This window comes from Neodiprion lecontei, chromosome 7, assembly GCF_021901455.1.
Source record: "Neodiprion lecontei isolate iyNeoLeco1 chromosome 7, iyNeoLeco1.1, whole genome shotgun sequence".
Taxonomy (NCBI): Eukaryota; Metazoa; Arthropoda; class Insecta; order Hymenoptera; family Diprionidae; genus Neodiprion; species Neodiprion lecontei.
Genome location: NC_060266.1, coordinates 159427 through 181210, shown reverse-complemented (window position 1 = coordinate 181210; position 21784 = coordinate 159427). Strand labels below are relative to the sequence as shown.

The following is a 21784-nucleotide window of genomic DNA, read 5'->3' as shown; positions in this document are numbered from 1 at the left end:
TAACGTGTCGCGCGGTCACGTGACAATCGATTCGATTCGATCGTTTGCAGCATAACGATTATATCGATTGCGTTCTAAATGGCGGAATTTATCTGCGCATGGCGGACTGTCTGTCTTCCAAGTCAATCACACTGCGAAAACAAACAACACTTTACGGAAAACGAAAGTGAAAGTAGAAATATTTATTTCTTAAACAATGTTATACGTGATAGGCTTAGGCCTCGGTGACGCTAAGGACGTGACAGTCAAGGGTTTCGAAATAATTCGCAAGTGCGATCGCGTCTATCTGGAGGCCTACACGTCGGTACTGACCGTCGGGCATGAGACTTTGGTGAGATAGTTTATTTAGTTTTACCTTTGGCAACGACTCTTATTCATCAATTATCAATTCAATTGATCAAACTTAAATTAGCCTGACTTTGAATCTAGGCTCGACAACGCCTAGCTCAAAATAAGGTTTTCTACAGTGTTTAGTAAACAAAATATCTGTTATTCCTAAAAGCTTATCATCTGTGTAACAAGTTTCATTTAAGTCTCGTTTCATCCCTGTCAGGTAGCAGCACTGTCAGCAGGTTCGAACATTCGATTTGATTCGAATCGTGCGCGTATATGCGAAAAAAATATTTGAATTTGAGAATTTTCATTGTTTTCCTCTTTCGAGTTCTTAGTTTTTTGCCCGAGACCCATATGTATTAGATAAATTGACGACAATGGATACTTATGACGTATTTTATTGTTCCAGGAAAAATTTTATGGCAGACCAGTCATTGTTGCTGACAGAGAACTGGTCGAGAGCGGGGCCGACGAGATTCTGGCCGAAGCGGAAGTAAAGAAGGTGGCTTTCCTTGTCGTTGGCGATCCATTCGGAGCGACGACTCACACGGATCTGGTTCTCAGGGCGAGAGAGAAGGGGGTGCAAGTTCAGGTCGTTCACAATGCCTCTATATTGAATGCAGTTGGCTGCTGCGGTCTGCAGCTATACTCCTACGGAGAAGTTGTCTCGATTCCTTATTGGATAGAGAACTGGGAGCCAGATAGTTTCTACGATAAAATAGCGACGAACAGGGAACGTGGTCTTCACACTCTCTGTCTTTTGGATATCAAAGTAAAGGAACCCACTCTGGAGAGCATTCTGAAACGGAAAAAGGACTACATGCCTCCGAGGTTCATGAGCGTTGCCGAAGCTGCCGATCAGCTACTGAAGATTGTCGAAAGGAAGATTGAAGCTGGCGAAAAAGGTTTAGGTAGGATATCTAGTTTGTTAGTTTGAGGTTGTAAAAAAAATTTGTAAATTCAATTTCAGCATGCTAAAAATGGACACGGTTGGACATTTATATTTCTAATTCCACAGCTTTCACTGGCGACAGCCTGGCCGTGGGATTGGCGCGCGTCGGGGCCGATGATCAGCGAATCGTTGCCTGTTCTCTGCGCGAAATGATAGAGGCAGATCTCGGGCCACCGTTGCACTGCCTTGTTGTTACAGGTCCGATTCTGCATCCGTTGGAGGCCGAATATCTTCTTCAGTATGCGACGGACAAGGAAAAATTCGAAGAAATGACAAAACAGAAGGAGAGCCCATGACGTGAATTTCAGCGTTAGAAATGAAACCGTGCTTGATGTTGCAGATGACGTGAAAACTATGTGTAATACAGCTTTTGTTAAAAAGAAAAAACACTTCTTAGTTGTAAGAAGTTTTTTTTTTAAAGCCTATCAGTTACTGGCATTTTATATTTAAAGCGGGTATGTTGAGTATTCGCATGCAAATTAACGCTGCCTTATATATTCCAGAACAAGATGATTTAAATTTCAATGTAAACAGAACTCGATGGAAAAGATCAACAACGTTTGTATTGTATTTTCTATCGCAGTAGAGGGGAAATAATCGCTCCGCGACGTATGAAGCAGTAATTTTGAAGCTCTGCAGCACCGGCATTAGTTTTTCAAGAGTCTAAATATTCGAATTCTACGCGGTATAGACTTATCGATGCTATTCTAGGTCGAACGATGCGGAGATAACGAGGCGTACGCCGGACGGTCGGGTGGTATCTTGCAATACCTTAGCATATCAAATTACCTACGCAAATCCATCCGTCACCCCGAAAAGACGTCGGCGTTGGCTAGGGTCGCGTGCCAGGTCACCGAGGTCAAAAGCAGTACCGGCGATCCATACGGATCGTAGTTATCCTCCCAGGTGTGGGTGAACGAGCAGGCAATCGCGAACACTCAAACCCTTGCTCATGTTACATAGTGTTATCGATTTCAGGGTAGTAGCGTGGCTTGAGCAGCTCGCGGTCGCCTTTGCACAAGTCCGAAGTACACAGGCACGACACTCGCTCTCTCTGCAATCGATGGAAAAACATCGATCGCGCGCCCGTCGTCCCTCGGCGAAGGTGAAACCGCCGGGGAAGGTGAACCAACCGACCTCGTCTCTCTGTCAAACGTGGGTAATCTTTCGCCGCTGTCAAACCTCTTCGTCGCCTCTTGCCGACCGCCCAGTGTTTCAAGAGAACGCCCCGTACAGACAGGTGCAGGTCAACCTAATTCCGCATTCTTGCACATCAGGTAATCGATATACGCGATCAGACAACGAAGCATCGACGGCATCGATTCGCCAATTCTGTAATAATTGTATTAAAAATAAGTACGATGGTGATGTTTATGCAAAGAAAGAAAGCGAGAGAGGGAGATAACATTGTGTCCACTTTACAAATCGTGTACTATTCGAACGTTGCGAACAGATCTCGTGCGAGACCAGTAACGGATGTGCAGGCGTTCGAATTATATATTGTATTTTTGGAAATTTTCATTATTTTTATTCCTTTGATTTTCTGCTTGTGTGAATAATTTTCGCACAGACGGTTCCTCCGCAATATACATGTTTCTTTGTACGTCGATTAACTTTTCTCGATCTATATATATATATATATATATATATATATATACATACGTGTTGGAGAATATCTGGTTGCAGGCGGTTTCTGGCGGTGTTGGAATACTCAAATCTTATAACGCTATACAAGCACTGTGGAATCGTTATACGTATAGGTATAGCGTTATTAACTTATTATCCTATCAGTTATCATTGGTGTAATAATTTATTCCCGTTCTATACATATGGCGTGTATGAGTGTTACGTGTGCCCACGCATTCGACAAGTATAGCTTCTTCTAAAATCTTGAACACACAAATAGCCAGTTTTTTTCCGAACAATAGCGATGCAAATTATCGAACGTATGCAGTTATTAAGATTTGGTAAAAAACATTCTACAATTTTAGGCTTGTTATTTTGACGCGTAAAGTATAGCCGGTAAATTATCGAAAAGAATGGAAAACTCGATGACGTCAAATCTAATTTTGTACGGCGATCCTCCTTCTCCTCTTTCTCTGTTAAATCTTATATCTTGTCTCTGCAGGATGGGTACGGCCAAACGGGATCTCCGGACTTCTGGCGACCTGGTGATGGCGCCGCGGGTACCGCATGGATTAGCGGTTGCCGTCGAGGGCCTCACCCGGGAGGTGATACGACACCGACCGGAGGATATTTACGTCTTTGCGGCGCAGCATTTCGAGGAGCTGCTGAAACTGCGGGACGGGTACGGAGCGGTGGGCAGCCTGCCGGGGCGAAGCGGGAATACCGCCGCTCTCCGGGAAATAAACGAGTCCCTGAAAAAGCGGAGCGGCACCGACGCCCAATCTCCAGGGGAAAAAAGTATGAGGGAACGCAGCGGGTGGTCGATGAACGAGACTGCGAGAGTCCTTGAGCGACACAGAAGCATATTCGGCGACAAAGGGCGGAAGGTCAGTACAGAGGAGGTCAGAGCTCTTGGAAACGAGAAGGAGAATAAAGTCAGTCGCGGGGATGACGCTGGAGTCGACACGTTCCCGGTTAGTCAGAAGAGGCGCGGCTCTAGCGAGAGGTTCGTCAAGAGGCGGGTGCCCAGGGACGCGGACGTGGCTTCGGATAACAAATCGAAAAGTGACTCGAACGGAAACCCGAAAATCATTTCGCAGATTCCGACCTTGACTGGCACAGGAAACCTCCTGGCTAAGGACATCAAGTCCGAGCTCAGGAAGAACCGGAACAGCAGCAAGGACAGTCGGAGCACACGTGAAGTTGGCTCTAGGCATCCAGGGGGGTCGAAAAAGACACTGATGAGGTACGAAATATTTGAAGCAGCGAGAGTATAATCGTGTTTTTATGATCGTTATTCTCCCAACTGCGTTGTAATTGCGTTTCAGATCCTCGCGCGAGAAATCGCTGGATAAGTTCGTCCAGAGAGAGAAGGAGGACGATAAGGATGATTTGACGAGTGTAGTTAAAAAGGAGACGAACGCAACGGATAATCAAAAGCAGAAGACTGACGCCAAAGCCTTATCGAGGTCACTGGCGAAGATCCCGAGGACGCTGAGCATGGACAGAGTCCGGGGGTTTGTTCTTGACAAGTTCCGTTCTTCCGAAAGTCTGGAGGAGCTGAGATCGACAAATTATGTCGACAGAGTGCAGGAGGTGATCGACGATGCGGCGCCGTCGATACTGAGGAGGGTAAGGGAGATGAGCGCGAGATCTTCGGTTGGACAAACTAGCAGTAGGGGATACGAGTCCGTCGATGAGTCGACGAGCACTTCGACGAGATCTGACAAGTCGAATCAGACCGACGACGTCAGGAGCAGAAGCGCGATGTCGGCTACGAGACGCTCGAGAAAGTCGACGCGGCGACGAAGCCGGTCAAAGTCGGAGAAGACGTCGGCGGGTGCCGATTCCCTAGAAGGTATTGAAACCCTCGCGTCGGAAAGTGAACCAGTGAAACAGGAGACGAAGAGCGAAATAGCCGAAGGTACAAAGTCTGTCGAAAGTCGAGGCAGTCTCAAGGGTCTCGCGATTTCGAAGGAAGAGGAGCGTATAGGATCCACGAAGCGGAGCACTGGAAACGGTGAATCAGACGCATCCAATCATCCTGACGGTGCGAGGAAGGCTTCAGTCGGTTCGCCCAGCGTCTCCTTGCCCGCCGTCAGACCTCCGTCTTCGAAGAATACCTCGAGAAGCGTGTCGCGAACCGATTCCGATAACCTGGTACTGCCTCCGATTCCTCCCGAGCTTCCCAGGTCCCCAAAAAAGTGTGAGGAACTCGTTCTCCCCAGTCTCCAGGCCTCGGTACGAATCCCGGAACCGAAGGGCGGCCCTCTCGACTTGAGAACAATCGATGGGGATCCGTCTGCTCTCATAGACGCGGTTGAAGTCGAGCTTATTCTACCCGACGCTCCGACAGAGGAGATTTTCAAGGACAGCTTGAATGTCACTCCGGATATCGGCGAGAACGCGTCGCCAAGGCCTGATTCGCTCGAGCCTGATGAACACGGGGACAACATTGCTGAGCTCAAGTCGAAGCTGAATGAGGTGGGAACGTTTGGTGCGGATCAGGCAAGCGTTGGGATAACCGAGAGGTTGAGGGAAATCGAGGAAACTGAGAAGAAGATTGAGAATATACGGACGGCTGAGCCGAGTCGAAGTTCGATCGACAACGCTGGTGCTGCGTCTGTCAAAGAAAAGCTTGTGGAAATACAAGAGCCAGAAGAGCGCCTCAGGAATGCCATAAATTCCGGTGCTAAACGGGAGACGCAGAAAATCCAGGGAGTAACAATAGACGTTGGGGTTAAGGAAAAGCTGATTGAAATACAGGAAGCTGAAAAGAGAATTGAGAAGATATTGCAGCCCGAAGATCAGGATACCCGAAACTCTGATGTTGATGTCGGGGTGAAAGAAAAGTTGGTGGAAGTTGAAAAGGCCGAGAAGAGAATAGACGAAATATTGCGTTCTGAGCTTCGGGATATTCATAAAGAAGAAAATTGTGCTGATGTGAAGGAGAAACCGATTGAAGTTAAGAATACCGAAATAAACGTCGAGGAAACATTGCAACGTGAGACTCAAGAGATTCTGAAGTCGAGAAGTGAGGCGGGAATGAAGGAAAAATTTATGGAAATTGACGAAACGGAGAAGAGAATCGAAAAGATATTGCATCCTGAGATTCAGGAGACTCGGGACGACGGAAATAACGCTGAAACTAAGGAGAAACCGGCAGCGATTGAGAATACCGTTATAATCATCGAAACACCATCGGATTCCGCATGTCGCGTAATTCCAAGAACCGGCGTCGACGCCGGAATAAGGGAGAAACTTATGGAAATCGAAGCGACAGAACAGAGAATCGAGAAGATACTGCATCCTAAGGCGCATGTCGCTGAAAAAGAAAAAAGCGATTGTGAAGTGAAGGCGGAACCGGTGATGAATACGGAAGCAACCTGTTCAGAGGGTCAGAAGATTCAGGAGAGCAGAACTAAACCTGCAGAATTTATGAAGGAGAAGCTGATGGAAGTTGAAGAAGCATCAAAACGGTTGAGAAACCTCGATCTTGCTGGGAAAGAAGGAAAACTTGACCAAATAGGCACTGCCCATCATGGCGACGGATTTGAGAACCCAAACGATCCAGTGACGACAAGGAATTCCGTTCCGAAGACTCCGTTTATTCTCGAGATACCAACCGAGTACGTTACAACCACAAGTGAAACGGACACAATCAAAGTATTCGTCGCCGAAGTGGAAGTGAATCGCTCAACACCACGTTTAGGTCAGAATACAGAAAGTTCGACGAACGCCGGTGAAGATCGGGAGGAAAAATCTGATAAGCATACAAACGAGAGTAAAACACCAGATGCGAAATCGGATGGGCAACAGCTGCCTTCGGGCACACCAGACTCGTTGGGGAATTCCTACGTCCTTACCGAAGGATCGCCCTATGAAATACCGGACTCAGTAACGACGGTGGTGATCCCCGATAGACAGACGGACACGCCGTCGTCGGAGACACTTGAAATCGTAATCGAGGAGCAGGACACCCGCTCGAAAACCAGCCAAGACACCGAAGAGAGTCGTGAAATATCGCTGCGAAATATCCTTGATAATTTCGGGGAGATCGTTCACCAGGAGGCGACAATCGTCGGGTCACCTCACACAGACGTTGATTTTATTCGAGGATTGAAGACGAGCAATGAGGTAATTATACCCAGGCAGGATCTCGACCTGATTAGAGAAGAAGACGATAAAGAAGTGACGGATTCTGTGGGGGCAGGAAGCGTCGTTACCGCTCCCATGAACGCCGTGACTCCAACTCTCGACGACATAGCCGAGACGGAGGAGATCGATGATGCTTCTGAAAACCGGGAGACCGCTGCAATTATGGAATACACAAAGAAATCCATTCCCGAGGATGTAAGCCGCGGTCTGGTCGACGAAGAGGCGGGGCGGTCGTCTGAAAACCGGGATAACGGATCTCTGGAAAGTTCCAGAGTTGAGACAGAGAATCGTGCCGAGGTTGAAGGACCCTGGAGGACGACGTCGCCTACCATGACGTCGGCTCTTGGCCTGCTTCAGCGAAACATCACGGACTCGACGACCACCGAGTCGACAGACGAGGTGAAGGAGACTACAATATCCGACGACGGTGGAATAACGGCGCCCGAATCGTCGGTGACCTCGCCTTCTTGCGCGGTGAATATTGGCCCCAGAAACTCGGAGTCGTCGAACGAGGTGAAGGAAACCACGATTACCGATCAGCCGGCTGAGGACGGTGGTAAGAATCTGTACAGCTTGGTCCCCCAGTGCCATGGCTCGATGCCACACGTTCCAGAGCTCAATTTAGACTCACTCCAGGATATTACCGTTTCGTCGTTTCAACTTTCGGACGATCCGACTGCCGAAGAAGATAGCGACGCTGGCAAGCCTTCCGGCGAGAATGAAACTTCTGCACTTATTAAAGGGGCTGATGAGAATAAGGAGTCCGTTTGCGGAGATACTATTGTCCAGGAAAACGTTGTCGTAAGAGAAGATCCCTGTACCAAAGTCGTCGCCTACATCACCCAGCCGGACGCCAATGTTATCGGTTTTAAATATGCGGATATTGACGGTGAAAGTAATTCGGCGACTCTGAAACTGGGAATTGGGGGAGGTGAAAAGAAGGTTACAGCAGTGGTTGAAAAAATGGATGAAGTCGCTGGACGAATTTCTGAAACGGTAGACAAAAAAGAAACTGAAAAGGCACCTGAAAATATATCTGAGAAGATGGTCGAGCTAGTGAATCTAGATGTTGTTAATACTGAACATGGAAAAGTGGATGAAGAGGTATTGGAAAAGGAATCCGAAAAAGTACACGGAGAGTGGGTGAAAAAACAATCTAAAGTAGTACTTGAACGAGGGGCTAGAAAAGAACTTTCGGACATGACAGTAGAAATACGTGAAGAATTTTCTCAGAAGGAACCTGCAGAAGTACATGAAAAATTGGCGAAAAACGTGTCTGAACAGGAAACTGTAACACTGCATGAAGACTTACCTGGAAAAGTGATTAAAACGGCGGTTGCAGAAATTCAGAGCGAGGTGGTTAAGGATAAAAAGCCCCAAACGGTACCTGAAGGGGTATCAGCAAATGTAACTGTACGGATCACTAACGAAGTACACGAAGAACTGGCTGAAAGTAAACCGGAAGATGTACACCAAGAACTTGCTAAAAGTAAACCTGAAGAAGTACACGAAGAACTGGACAAAATCGAACCTGAAGAAGTACATGAAGAACTTGCTAAAGGTAAACCTGAAGAAGTACACAAGGAACTGGACAAAATCGAACCTGAGGAACCGCGTGAAGAATTGACGAAAAAAGAACTTGAGGAAATGTCTGAAAAAGGTGAGAGAAAGATAGTTGAAGAAATTCGTGAAAAAGAACAAGGAGAATCGATTGAAAAGGTGGAGGAAATAAATGAAGAAGTGCCGGTAAACACGGTTGACAAAATGCCTACAGACGATGACGACAAGTCTATTAAAAAGGAACCCAAAGAACAGCCTAAAGTAGAATCTAAAAAAGTAGATGAAATGGTACATGAAGCACAAACAACGAAAGAGAAAATCGAAGGATCAAGCGTTGAAGAACTACAGATCATCAGAGAAACCAAAATGAAGCATGAAGGAATGAATGAAAAGACAACAGATGACGCGAAATTGGTATCTCAGAGCTTGCAGATTCCGGAGGGAATCAAGACGCCCGCGGTTTCGGCTGCACCTGTGGCCGCGTATCCCCCGAAGGCGGAAGTAGTTACGAACATCCTCGTCGACGACGGGACATCCGGCGAGCGAATGGAGTACCATATTTATGTACCTGAGTTAACGGCGAGTGAGGAAAGTACCACAGAAAGTAGCACATTCAATTCCGCAGCGACAAAAATTCAGGCCGGTGAGTAGAGGGAATGTTTTCTTATTTTTCACCACCTCCTACATTTCTCTCACATATTATACTTGTTCCTATTTTCTCTCTACTAATTTTCTCCTGTGCTATCTTTTTCGGGAATCAGGGGTTCGCGGATTTTTGACTCGCAGGCGGCTCCAGAGTGCTCAGCGGCGTAGTTCCACCCTCGACAGTGTTCCCTCGATTCAGGACAGCGTTGCGGTAAGTCAGACTTTAACATTAGAAATTAAGACGAAGCTATTTCTACCAAATCCAGTCAAAATGACGGGTCTTTGAAAAATACCTGGTAATAAAAAAAATTTCACAAATTGATGTAAACGTATTCTATTATTGCATATTTTTAAAGACCAGTCGAGTTGACTGGTGTGGTAGTTCTAGTGTTAATCTTGATTCAATTTCTTTTCGTTATCTTTGCGAGTTTCCACCCAGCGTTCTTACCTGAAAGAAAACAGCTGCTTCGATGGTAGACATGTGCCAAAATTTCACCCGACACACACCGCCGTAGAAATTAGCTTCGAATAAATTTCGCACAGGCATAAATTCTTCATATTATCGTACAGTAAGATGTACCAGCATGCGACATGCATGTACAGTCGTCGCATGCGTATTGCAGGATATTCGTAATGTTTTCAAAGTGTGCTAATGAAAATAATGAACAGGCATTTATAAGAAAAAATATGCACATATAGCTATGTATAGGCATAGTTCAGACAGGAAGTGCGAATAACAGGCATTAGCACGTCTCGTTCCGTTACGTAATCAATTAACGCGATATTTTTGTTGATGAAACCAAATTAGTAGGTACAGCATTCTTTTTTCCCCTCATCTAGCCTCATTTATCGGGTGATTATTTGGGGAAAATTGTGACGTGTGTAAGTTCGGTTTTTTTCATCTCTTTTGTGCGTGTATATTTTTTGTTTTTATTTAAAAAAACAAATTTTTCCCTCCTTTTTGGCACACCTTCCTGGAATTTGACGCCTCCTTCTATTAAAATTCTTAACGAGGTTCGGCATGTACGCAGTGAACGAGGCACACCGGCGTTCTTCCAGCTGGCGAACAACGACTCTTCAACTGCGGCGCGTTGGGTCCTTGACCCCTTTGGGGTCAGAATTCATTTTCACATTCGTTCGCGTGAGTTTAAACAATCTTTTCAATTATTCCTTACAACCGTTCGCCATCGATTCCAGGTGTTTACGTCTCTCCGTCTGATTCATTTTTCCATTCTTCCATATCTATGCACGAAAGCTCGGGGCGTACGTGTCATTATAATCGTATCGTATACGTATATATGCCTACAATGTGTACATACGCATGGCGGATGTATAGGAAAAATGACGGCCTCAACCTTGTTTGTCCAGGCGTTATAGCCGTTCGTTCGTGACTCTGCGACGACGCACGCCGAGCCAATTTAATCGTCTATTTCCGGTTATTCGGGTTACCTTGCGAATTGCATATGCGCGTATGTATACCTGCATGTTCACACGTTTTACATTATAATGCGGGCTTTCGCGGTAAACAATACGTAAAGACGACAATCGGTGATTCGAATCCGGATTAATTAATACGTACCTACCCCTATACCTACCTTGATTTTATCCCTCGTCGTTGATCTGTTTTCCTGTTTCCTGCGGCAAAACATTTGCATTTATTATACATTACACCATAGGTGTATCATACCTATACTGTACGTATATTGGTGAGAGGAAATTGGTGAAAAAGTAAATTATCATTGAATATATACATAATCGTGCATGTATACATTACACATATCTCTGAGATTTATTTTCAGAGTGTAAATAATAATAGTCAGACAGGGATTAGTTGGCGGGTTTGCTGACGCAACGACGGAAGGTATATAGGTGTATAAATGAGTATTAGCGGTTGGTAGTGGGTGCTGTAGCACATATCAGGCTCATAATGACGTCACGAAAAAATATATATTTACGTACATCTATTTTAAACCGACAGCTCGTGCCGAGGCGACGATTTACCGAAATATTTTTTTCCCCTCCCCCTATCAGATTTATTACGTCTGAATACTGCACAATATTATTATGCGCTTGTAACGCCGTTATTACGTGCGTTAGGTACAAAAGGTTCTCGCAAATGAAGCAACAATAAAATACATTTGATCAATTTCTTCGGGAAAGGAAAGCCGGAGGCAATTTTTTGCTTCAATTTTTCTTCAACATGTGGAAATTGATGTAATAATAGAAAGGAGGAAATTAAGATTAGAAGAAGAATGAATCGTTTGAGTTGTGCGTTAGGATGAATTCATATAGTTAGAGGAGAAGAGAAGAGAAGAGAAGAGAAGAGAAGAGAAGAGAAGAGAAGAGAAGAGAAGAGAAGAGAAGAGAAGAGAAGAGAAGAGAAGAGAAGAGAATAGTTCAAACACACACGTAGCAGAGATGTATTGTGCTTTCGAGACTAATAATAGATTGTTTCATTCACAAGGTCCTTACGTACTCATGCAGGAAGACATGTGTATAACTCTACGCACACAATGGTGCTGATAGCAATGCCGAGTCGTTATGCTCCGCGAGTGGAACGATAACAACATTTTATATCCGTGGGATGAATTCGTCATGTACGCTATGCGTGTATGGGAGTCTTATACGCAGATTATGTATACGTGCATACGTATGTAACTTCAATTATTCGCTGTCTGGTAAGCGATGCTAAGGGGCCGATCCCGCCAAACTGGAGAAGGTCGATTATGATGAGGATGAACAGTGGTGCACGCTTAATAGCTTCTTGTGAAATATACAATCTATCCTCCCAAGGAGGCTGAACTTGGTAATGTTAACATAACGAAACATGACGGAAAAAATTTTTATTCTATAATTTTAGAACGAGTTTCAAGGGGATGACTTTTATATTATTAAATAGCTGAATTTCAGAAAATCCCAAGTGTCCAAGTAACGATTTTTCTGAACATGCATCGTTAAAGTAACGTTATTAACTTCAACCTCATTTCTACCAACACATTCACGTAGATGGATATACATCTTGGGCGAATTTTTTTTATCCGTCCTAATGAATCAACAATTTTCGATCAGTGGTTGTAATTATATTGTGAATATTTCACTTTGATACTCTGGTTTGAAAATTTGAAAAATTCTACTCCGCGATCTCTCGATGAGAAGATGCTGCGGTATTCTATTTCTCCTTTTTTCCCAATAGGATCGGAAAGGATATCGTTCATTGATCTTCGCTCAATTCTAAAAATAACTAACGTTCTGTTCATCGCTGTTATAGAGGGATGGCTATCGCTTTATCGAAAGCGGTTCTGACGATGTTCTGCCGAGAAACCGCATCCTCAACACTATCCAGGGATATTCGAATAGCTCTAAAAAATCTTCGGCTTCTAAATCGTGAGCGTTGATGGATTCTAGAGATGTTAGGTAAATGAAGAAGCCTAGTGGTACAAGGATGAGGAGGAGGAGGAGGAGGTAGAGGTGGAGGAAGAAGAGATGAGAAAAAAGAAGCACCGCACCGCCGTGTAAACATTATACGGTATCTACATTTGACGTGGGTGCTGCTCACGGCGCGCGGCTTTCTAAAAATACAAAGTAAAGGCTTCTGGTCGAGATCACGGTATCGTTTATGAATTCCAAACATCAATAACAATCGGCGAAACGGCGATAATGTTGCTCTTTCCTCCCTTTTCCCCAATTCTCAATGATACAATTATATTCACATACGAATATACGGCAGACGATGTTTTCCTTTCTTTTTGTTACGCCAGGACAGTGTAATATTAACATTCTTACGTAAAATGGGATGTCATCTAACGACGGCCTGTCGCTGAAAGAGAATAAACGTCAGAGAACGGGCTTGTCGTAGAAAGACGATGGATGGATAATCCGAAGCTTTGGCAAAGACACATGCTGGGCTAATGCTCTTAAAATAATTTCTACATCTGTAAAGTAATATCCTTCGTTCAAGCCTCTCGGTACGCATGATCGTGTAACGTTTTCTCTCTCTTGTCGCCTCCGGGGTGAAAGTTAGTTATTTATTTGTTTTTCATCACAGCCGATGTTTCGGACCGATTTAGTTTCATGAAAAACAGGCAACTCCCTTACCATCACAACGGGGCGGTCTTCAAAGAGGCGAAGTCGAAAGTCTGGCCACTTGTGCAGGTGGCAGGTGCCAGATAGGGAATGAGATATCCGATGGGATTCCCCTACGCCCACTGCTCCCCCAGCCCAAGGGCAAGAGACTTTGAAGGCGGATCTGTTTAATGTTTGGATAATTATAAACGAAGAGCCGTTTCTGTGTAATAGTTTGGCGATTATTCATCCCGCGGCACGCATGTTATATTGCTCTATTTCCGAAACGTATATGTATAGGCAGAACGAAAGCTGATGTTGCTGCTGTTGCAATGGAGTCAGGCGTTTAAACTGGCAACATCACCATTAATCTGTATACGAAAACTGCCTCTGTGGAATTCACGCTATTTGGGTTAATTTTAACGATCGTTATCTCAAACGTTAACATTGTCGGAAGAGGCCGAAGGATCTTTTCACTTTTTCAACCTGTTGTATTACATATTATATGAATTACGAGCGGGAAATTATAGGTGTGTGTGTGTGTGTGTGTGTGTGTAATATCAAAGATTATGTTTAGGATGTAACCACGTTTTCCTTCTTTGTGAAACGTCGATTTCGTAATCCTTGTGAAGCCAGAAGATTCCGCTACGAGAACTGAGCTGTTGTTCTCCTTTGATCATTTTCAACGCGGAATTGGACGGCTTAATCACGCGAATTGTGCAGCAGCGGTAGCAGCATCAGCATCACAGCCTTGTATACGTCTAGGAGGCACGCAATATTCATCATATGTAACATACGAGGTGGGAATTACCGGGGCAATTTTGTAGAACGCCCGTCGTACCGAGGATATTTTATGGCCTCTAAAACTCGCAACTTGTTACAACCAGCGTCGAACTTAAATTTCACGTGTTTGTCGTCATCGTGCATTTAACGGCGAGGTGACTCCTCTATTTTATTTTTCTATATTTATCCACGTATCGACTTCCACTCTTCCATTTGGTGATGAATCAAATTGGTGACATCCACAATCACTAGACCTAATATGCTTAGGTATATTATACATATACCAAGATCTGTAGACCTCAAGTTGAGCCCAGTGTGTAATGAAGGTGGAATGTTTAAGCGTGCATGCATCGGTCATGTACGTTAGGCACAAATTAATTATCATCTTTGAAACGAATTGTTTCAATATAGGTAGAAGGTCTTCGTTTGACCGTTTGATAAAGTGATTCACGATAGCAGAGCATGATGGCACAATCTGCACCTATACCTATACCGTGATCATCGAAGCGTCCGATGGTTCGTAATTTTTTACTTGATACCAGTTGACCCGAAATTATTAACGGGTCGAGGCCTAGATTATTATTATTATTACTTTTCCAAGAATGGAAGCACCGGAGACCGATTTTAAGTGCTCATCATGAAACCCCTGCATGCTTGCCTGTCTGCCCACAGTCACTTTGTTTGACACGTGACGTTTATGCAACTTTTCTCATCCTTTTCTATCCTCGTGCACGAATATAGATACCTGTAGTCACTATCGTTATCCAGAGCAGATAGATTTTTTAAACAACCTGTTGTTTAAACAGGCGGATGCGCCGCACCCACTGGAACCGATCGAGGAAGTCGGACTAGCCCAAGCTGCGACTACCATTCAGAGCGGCTATCGCGGCTACAAAGCCAGGCAGAGGCTACGCCGCGAGGATGCGGTTCAGAAAACAACATTGTCGGTAGAGAGCGCATTTTCTGGTAACGGGCTTCAGCATACCGGGGAATTTCATGACTGTATACCACTACCGGTGATTATCGGCGATACTGCATCAATAGCAGTAAACCTCAAACCCGTTGTCAAGTTATCAGCAGGACGTCAGCGCCAACGCCCCGAATCTTCCGAGTACACCGACGATACGGCGATGAGTAGAGAAACCGCGAAGGAAGCTCGGCGTCTGATGGTCGGTGAGGATAATAACGACATGGAAAACCGCGAGGGTTCAATCGAAAAGAATCACGATTCCATGGAATCTACGAGCGTCGAGGGGGGGGATGTTGGGGAATCGAGCTTTCGTTTGATCGTTGAAAAGTATCCTCATGCTAATCGGGGACTCAATCTTGTCGTAGTTTCGAGCAACGACGCGGTCCTCCAGAGTCAGTACCTCAACTTCATAACCAGCATCGAGGAAGTTACGAACGACACGGACTCTCTGGTCGGTCCCAAGCCGAATTTGAAGGTGATCGAGGACCTTCAGTCATTACTGAAGAGTACCGCTGGCGTCGAAAGTCTACCGGTCGACAACACTTCTTCGAGTGACGTATCTGCGGGTAGCTCGACCAGCATCAGAGAGCCTCTTGCGGTTTCCGGGACGCCGGCGACCGGCGTCGTAATAGAGGAACTTTCGAAAACCGAGGAGAAAGGCATGGTTCCGGACGTGATAACGTTGACGTCGGTAAGCAACTCGAACGATGTCAATAAGTCGGTAACGAATACCGATGACGCTAACTCGGACGCACCGGGGGATTCGCTCGTCGATTTACCCGGATTGTCGCTCGAAACGAGTCGTGTTACGCCGATAGTTCCAGACGTTGGGAAGGAAACCGAGGCTGGTGTCTCTGTCGAGGAACGTCCGGAGGCCGAACTACAGGGGGAAGTACCTCAGGACGGATCTCTTGGCACGATGTCGTTCTCGATGAACGTGGACGATATGCTTGGCCTCGGGGCGGAGAGCGATCCTTCCTCGAAAATGAAGCCGATTTTCGAAGTCACCGTCACGCCCAGGGACTTGTTGAAGCTGACTAGCAACAGATCCCAGGGCAGTCAGGCCAGCGGTGAAAGGGCCGAATCTCCGGTCACCATGATGCAGACTGTGCCGAAGAGCGTTGAGGAGAAATCGGACAGATCGGAAGACGAGAGATTCGGGGAGCCCAAGAGTTCGAAGGGAAAGATCGGCAGCGTCGAAGATTCTGCTCCGATTAAGGATAGTCGCGATGATTCAACTCAAGGGCGAAAGAAAAATGAGAATTCTAGTTCGGAAGAAACTTCGCGAACATATTCGAACGATAAAAGTGTTCGCCATTCCACAACTAGAGGGGGAAAAATGTAGTTTAAAATTCTATAAGCGCACTTGTAGTGCTTTGCAAATTATTTAGGTTCAGTATATTGGTATACCTGTAATATAGGTATAAGTCGCCTGTGCTACTTTATAATGGTAGATAGACGCGTCAATGTAACGACAGCGGCAGAAAGATCATCGCATATGAGCATAAAATCAAATTAGCATTTCCGTTTTGGTACATGGTAGTGATCGTATCTTTAGGTCGAAGAGGAAACAGCTAACGAGGCGACTTTGCCAAAACCTGTGCATCCTGAATTAGTAGCATTCACAAGCGGTTCACTTATTTCTGTTTCATGAAGATTCCAAGCCTTCCCGTAATTATTCAACCATTGACTCAACTGATACTTGCGGAACGATAAGAGGGAGAAGGAGATATTCCGGAGTAAACCTGGAGGGCCGTGGAATGCCTCGTGTATACGTCAGCCTGCATGCCAAAATGACGGGATCTCAACAACCTTGAGCTGTATTTTTGGATGGTCCGTCGTCGAGGTGCATACTGTTCTATAGGTATAGTATCTACTTCTGTCACCGCCGCGGAGGACGTTGCGAAGAATACGCATAGTCCACGTCATCGTTATGCACGAGTATATGTATACGCTTACAAAAAACGACGTTAAACCATTATGTCACAAAGTTGTGACAAGGAGTTTCGAACGCCAGATTTCAAGAATACCTACAACACGTCACACTTTGACACTAGTGAGGACTAATCGAACCCTGATCCCGATGAAATCAGTTTATCGAATTCGAAATTGAATTGTGCATAAGACGATTCTAAATTGATTTGTTTGCATCTAGATGAGGTTCGTTCTATATTGTTCGACGAAGAAGAGGCCGTGTCACGAGATCCGATATACCATTATCGATTTATGGATCGCACAATTGGATAGGCTGAAGCTCAGTTGGGAAATATATTTGACATTCCACCTGTGCAATGAAGGCAACTAGATTGATGAGAAATCAATTCGTTACCCTGTAATTCGAAGTATATTCTACCAGGAGACAACGAGAGACCTGCTGACGATGTTTGCCGGAAATCGAATAGTAAATTGATTTACTTTACGGGAGAATACGAATAGCACACGGCAATGGCAAATATATACTGCACAGATACGCATTGGTTTGAACGACGTCGAGTCGGGCGATTGGAGCTTTCGAAGGGCAGCATTTATATTCTTGATTCATTTGCACAGTTCCAAACGAGGCCATTTGCGAAATCAATAAACCAGCAACAGCTTCCACTCGCATTTTGCACTACGCAAGTGTATTCTATGTTGACGGATGTGCAGAATGTGAAAAAAAAAGAAACCGCAACGACCACGATGTCTCCAATGTCTCTGGTCCACTATATCGTACTTTGAACTACCGATGCTTGTTTCTTGGACAAACTGTATTGTAAACATAATCCGTTCATGGCTGCTGTCCAATGACAGGGGAATCCCAGTCTCTCTCAATCTTATCACTTGAGTCTATATGTCTTCCGTTTCTCTGACGCCTGTTAAGTCAAAGAACTGCTTATGACCAAAAACCGAAAAAGATTTGTATATGATAATGGCGCAATGATCTCAGTTGGCGATCACTTGTTACGTTCACATAGTGTAGGTATACCAATTGTTCGTTGGGATGTACAAAGAAAAGCTGAGGACAACAAGAGGAGCAGTGGAGGATGAAAATAAATCGCCCGTTGATGAGAATGCCGTTGCACAATCGGACAGGGTGGGGATTGGTAATCAAACCGATCACAATCGGTAATTGAGCTGATCACGTACGCCTCACAACGATCTCTGTTAGCATTAAATCAGGCGAAATAGCCAGGCCAGGCCAATCCTCTTTCTTTCATACGCAATGCCGAGCTCATAACAAATATGTTTGTCCGCAGTGAACGTAACCTTGACGAAGAATAGCCAGATGTTTCGACTCCGGTATATTGTGACCGCAGCGCGTGGTATGCAGTTCGAGATAAAGCGATGCGGGAGGGATTCGAAGCTGCTCTGCACAGTATTCATCTTCGTTCTCATGTATCTGCCAATTAAAGAATTACAGGCGGTAGCCTCGCGTCTTCGCCTCACTTTCTTTCTCAATGGTCTCTTGGAAATGTATCGAGTTCAGTCGTTGGAATTTTCGGTGTACCGGTAATCGTGATCAATGGCATATCATGGCAATAAGCGGAAACGAAAATAAGCCTAAGGATACATAGCAGTATAGTTTTCAACGACCTTTAGTGACGTAGTTTCAATATTATTACGATTGCAGTGCGCGAAAGGATGCTGTATGAGTGTAGGTACCTACATTAACGTCAATTCCTTACAAGCATATACCTATACACTGCATGTAACACGGGCAGGAGTTGGCACGAGCGCAAGCGCACGCGACATTGTCGAACTTATACATATCCGGACGAGAGTGGATGCCGCGAGTTCAGTCGACGTTGCGCTGTCTAAGTGTTCGGAGCTTCGCTTATTGTCACTCGTTATAATCAGTTCAGCGAGAGATTTCATCCTTCGTTTGTTGTCACTGCAGCCGGCGAAAGCGATCGAATCTGAGCGAGAAGGAAGAAACTATTTCGTATTTGTAGAGAGAAAAGGACACACATTAAAAAGCAACAACTCAGCAATTCACCGAGGCCCTAAATTGCATCTACCGCTAAATTCCGGAACGTCTGCCTGCGGTGGTTATACCAAAGAGGCAGTTAATGTCGCTTAAGACGGTCCCCGTTACGGACCAGGAAGACGAGATGAAGGCCAACACCGCGGCGACCAAAATTCAAGCCGGATTCCGGGGGTACAGAGTCAGGAAGCAGCTTAAGGAAGGCCTGCATCAGACATCGCCGAGGACCTCTCACTCCGAAGCGTCCAGCCCGCCGCCCCTTAAGCGCCAGGACACCTCGAACAAGACGAACCTCGAGGAGAAATCGGCGACGAAAATCCAGGCCGGAGTCAGGGGGTTTCTCGTTAGGAAGAGGCAGCAGGTCGCAGCCGCGGCTGCCACCAGGATTCAGGCAGGGTTCCGAGGGTTCAGGACCCGGAAACAGCTGAAACAGGGCGCCCAGTGACCCTTGAGCTGCTCGAGAACGCGGTGGCAAAAGATCACCCGGCATTCTCTGCGCTTCAGTCATACATTCTATTAGAATAAGTAATATACTTGAGTATAAAGAGAAATCACGATTGTCTCGCTATGCAAACTATACATCATCTGCATCTGGAACGATCACCCTTCGACTAGCATCTGTAAAAACTTCCTCAACGAAAACACGTAAGATACTTTCCATAGAATTCGGAGTTCGCCTTCGTTCGTTTATTACAAATTGTTTTCTTCGCTTAACTGATCACCGGGACGACTTTTGATATGCGATCTTTTCGAAGTTGTCTTAATTTCTCGCTTTTCGCTGTACCATTCCTTTTCAAACAACGATGCAGGATTTGCTTCGGCGAAATATCGAACGACGAACATTATTCAAATGTCGTTAATCATTAGGTTCTAATCAATTCCTTCGTTTTTAAAATATTCATTAATTAGAGAAATAGATTACTGCGTTTCATGGATTCAACAATGCAACAGATCCACTTCACGATATGCAGTGTTATTTTTCTTTTCATTTGTGAAGGGCGGGGGGGGGGGGGGAGGGTCGGGGTATAATACAGTGATAAGATACACCGTGCCGTGTACACATTGACAGTGTACAAATCAATTCGTGTGACTGAAAGACTGTTGGAATACCCATGTACACAAACAATCTCTCCGTCAGAGAAACAATTTTTGCATGATGCAACATACGTCAAAAATAATCGTTTGCTTCGGATCCATCCCTCTTCCTCTTTGTCTTACTCTGTAGACAATTATGCTCTCCGAAAAGATCTTTGTACAATGCTCCTGTGATTTCAACACGTTTAGATACAGTGTGTCTCAGTGCAAAACTCGGAATACATTTGTGCAAAAATAAGATTTGCCAACAACTGGCGTAGTTATAGGACCGGTTTCCTTTTACCATACAGAAAACAAGTCCGTGAATCATCATCCTTAGATTCGTATTTTTTTTCTTTTCCTTACTTCTACCCTTTTAGAGCCAAAGTAACGTATCTCAATCTATGTATGTACTTACGCGTGCAAACAATTGCGCGTAGCCAAGTACAAAATTACGCGCGCTTAATATGTCTTTGTTTTCATATTTCAGTGCAAACTACAATTTAGGTGATGTCTCGAGGTGATTCGATGGACGGTCTCTGAGCGTGCGTGCGAGTCGGCTAAGGCGATGGCATTGACACAGTTTGGCCTGCTGCACCGCCTGTGTTAGCCTCGCGGGTTCTGTTCTGTTAATGTAACGTCGAGCGTGAAGAGTTTGAACTGTTGAGCAACCCAGTCAACGAGCCCTTGACAACTCTGTCTCGAACACACTACTATATCCGAATGAATGATCCGACTTACGTGTCGCCGAACTCCAGACCTCGGATTCACACAAACGAAGATCATCTGACTCTCATTGAAAATTCAGCTCTGTTTTTCGTGCCATTAGTATTGTTAGATTTTTTTTTTTCAATCTCCACAGGAACCTTATGGTTAATAAATATATGTACGTGCATACGTATACGTATAATAGAGTCGTTTTAAATTTGGTGCTTAATGTACACTGCAGAGTGCACAAATTATTGATAGTATGCAGTGTCATACGTTTACGTATTTTGCTTTTCTTCTCTTTCTTCGACTTCTTCTTGTTCGGTAATTACAATTATCCATGCAGCATTTTGGATATCGTGAACTATGAAATTCTAGCATTACGGTCACGTGAAAGGCTTCTTAGGATCCGTGTCGTCATCATAATCATTATTATTATTATTGTGGTTATCATCTTCGTCGATCAATGAAAGTTGTTAATTTTCAGATAATTTATCATCATAAATCCTTGAATCGCTTGACCGTAATCGGGACCAGGCTTTGCGAAAAAGGAAGGTAAATGAGAAAGAGGAGAAGAAATACAATCGAGAAATAACATATTGTTAACAATTCCGAATTGTATCCGTTACAGAATTAAGATTAGTGATGCATACGTTGTTTATAATTTCCAACTGATTGCATGTGCGAATGCAGTATCATTACTAAACAAAAAACTTATCTTACATATGCTTACCTTGTTAAAATTTATAGTATTTGAATTTATGTATAACACAGTGTTTATCGTAAAAGTATGAACTTGAATTATGAGAAACTGTTCTGTGTGTAAAATTTTGGCGACTAAAGCTAAAGAACTCAAGGACTTGTAAATAATTTTCTATTTATGTTGTATGTATTTGAATTATCATGTTATGAATAATGATGTATCAATTGAACACCATTAGTACTAGAA

At 44.6% G+C, this 21784-nt stretch overlaps 2 protein-coding genes across 12 annotated transcripts; both read left to right on the top strand.

Moving 5' to 3' along the window:
• The first annotated feature begins 72 nt into the window (after positions 1 to 72).
• LOC107223513 (diphthine methyl ester synthase) lies at positions 73 to 2351 on the top strand. Of its 2 annotated transcripts, XR_006905425.1 has the most exons (4): positions 73 to 331; positions 743 to 1244; positions 1352 to 1643; positions 1997 to 2351. XR_006905425.1 is itself a non-coding variant. In XM_046745681.1 (3 exons), exons 1-3 carry the CDS (start codon positions 197 to 199, stop codon positions 1579 to 1581), a joined length of 867 nt encoding a protein of 288 aa, XP_046601637.1. In that variant the 5' UTR covers positions 73 to 196; the 3' UTR covers positions 1582 to 1710. The 2 variants fall into 2 exon arrangements, 1 of the variants encoding a protein (XP_046601637.1); XM_046745681.1 differs by lacking the exon at positions 1997 to 2351 and having other exon boundaries at positions 1352 to 1710.
• On the top strand, positions 2057 to 21784 carry LOC107223505 (titin-like). Of its 10 annotated transcripts, none has more exons than XM_046745640.1 (9): positions 2057 to 2193; positions 2264 to 2562; positions 3414 to 4157; positions 4240 to 9272; positions 9391 to 9485; positions 14926 to 16430; positions 16746 to 16953; positions 17245 to 18194; positions 18326 to 18495. In XM_046745640.1, the coding sequence occupies exons 3-7, from the start codon at positions 3415 to 3417 to the stop codon at positions 16762 to 16764; spliced, it is 7395 nt and encodes a 2464-aa protein (XP_046601596.1). In that variant the 5' UTR covers positions 2057 to 2193; positions 2264 to 2562; position 3414; the 3' UTR covers positions 16765 to 16953; positions 17245 to 18194; positions 18326 to 18495. The 10 variants fall into 10 exon arrangements, 9 of the variants coding, with proteins under 9 accessions (XP_046601596.1, XP_046601595.1, XP_046601593.1 ...); XM_046745639.1 differs by having other exon boundaries at positions 17245 to 18232; XM_046745637.1 differs by lacking the exons at positions 17245 to 18194; positions 18326 to 18495 and adding an exon at positions 20618 to 21784.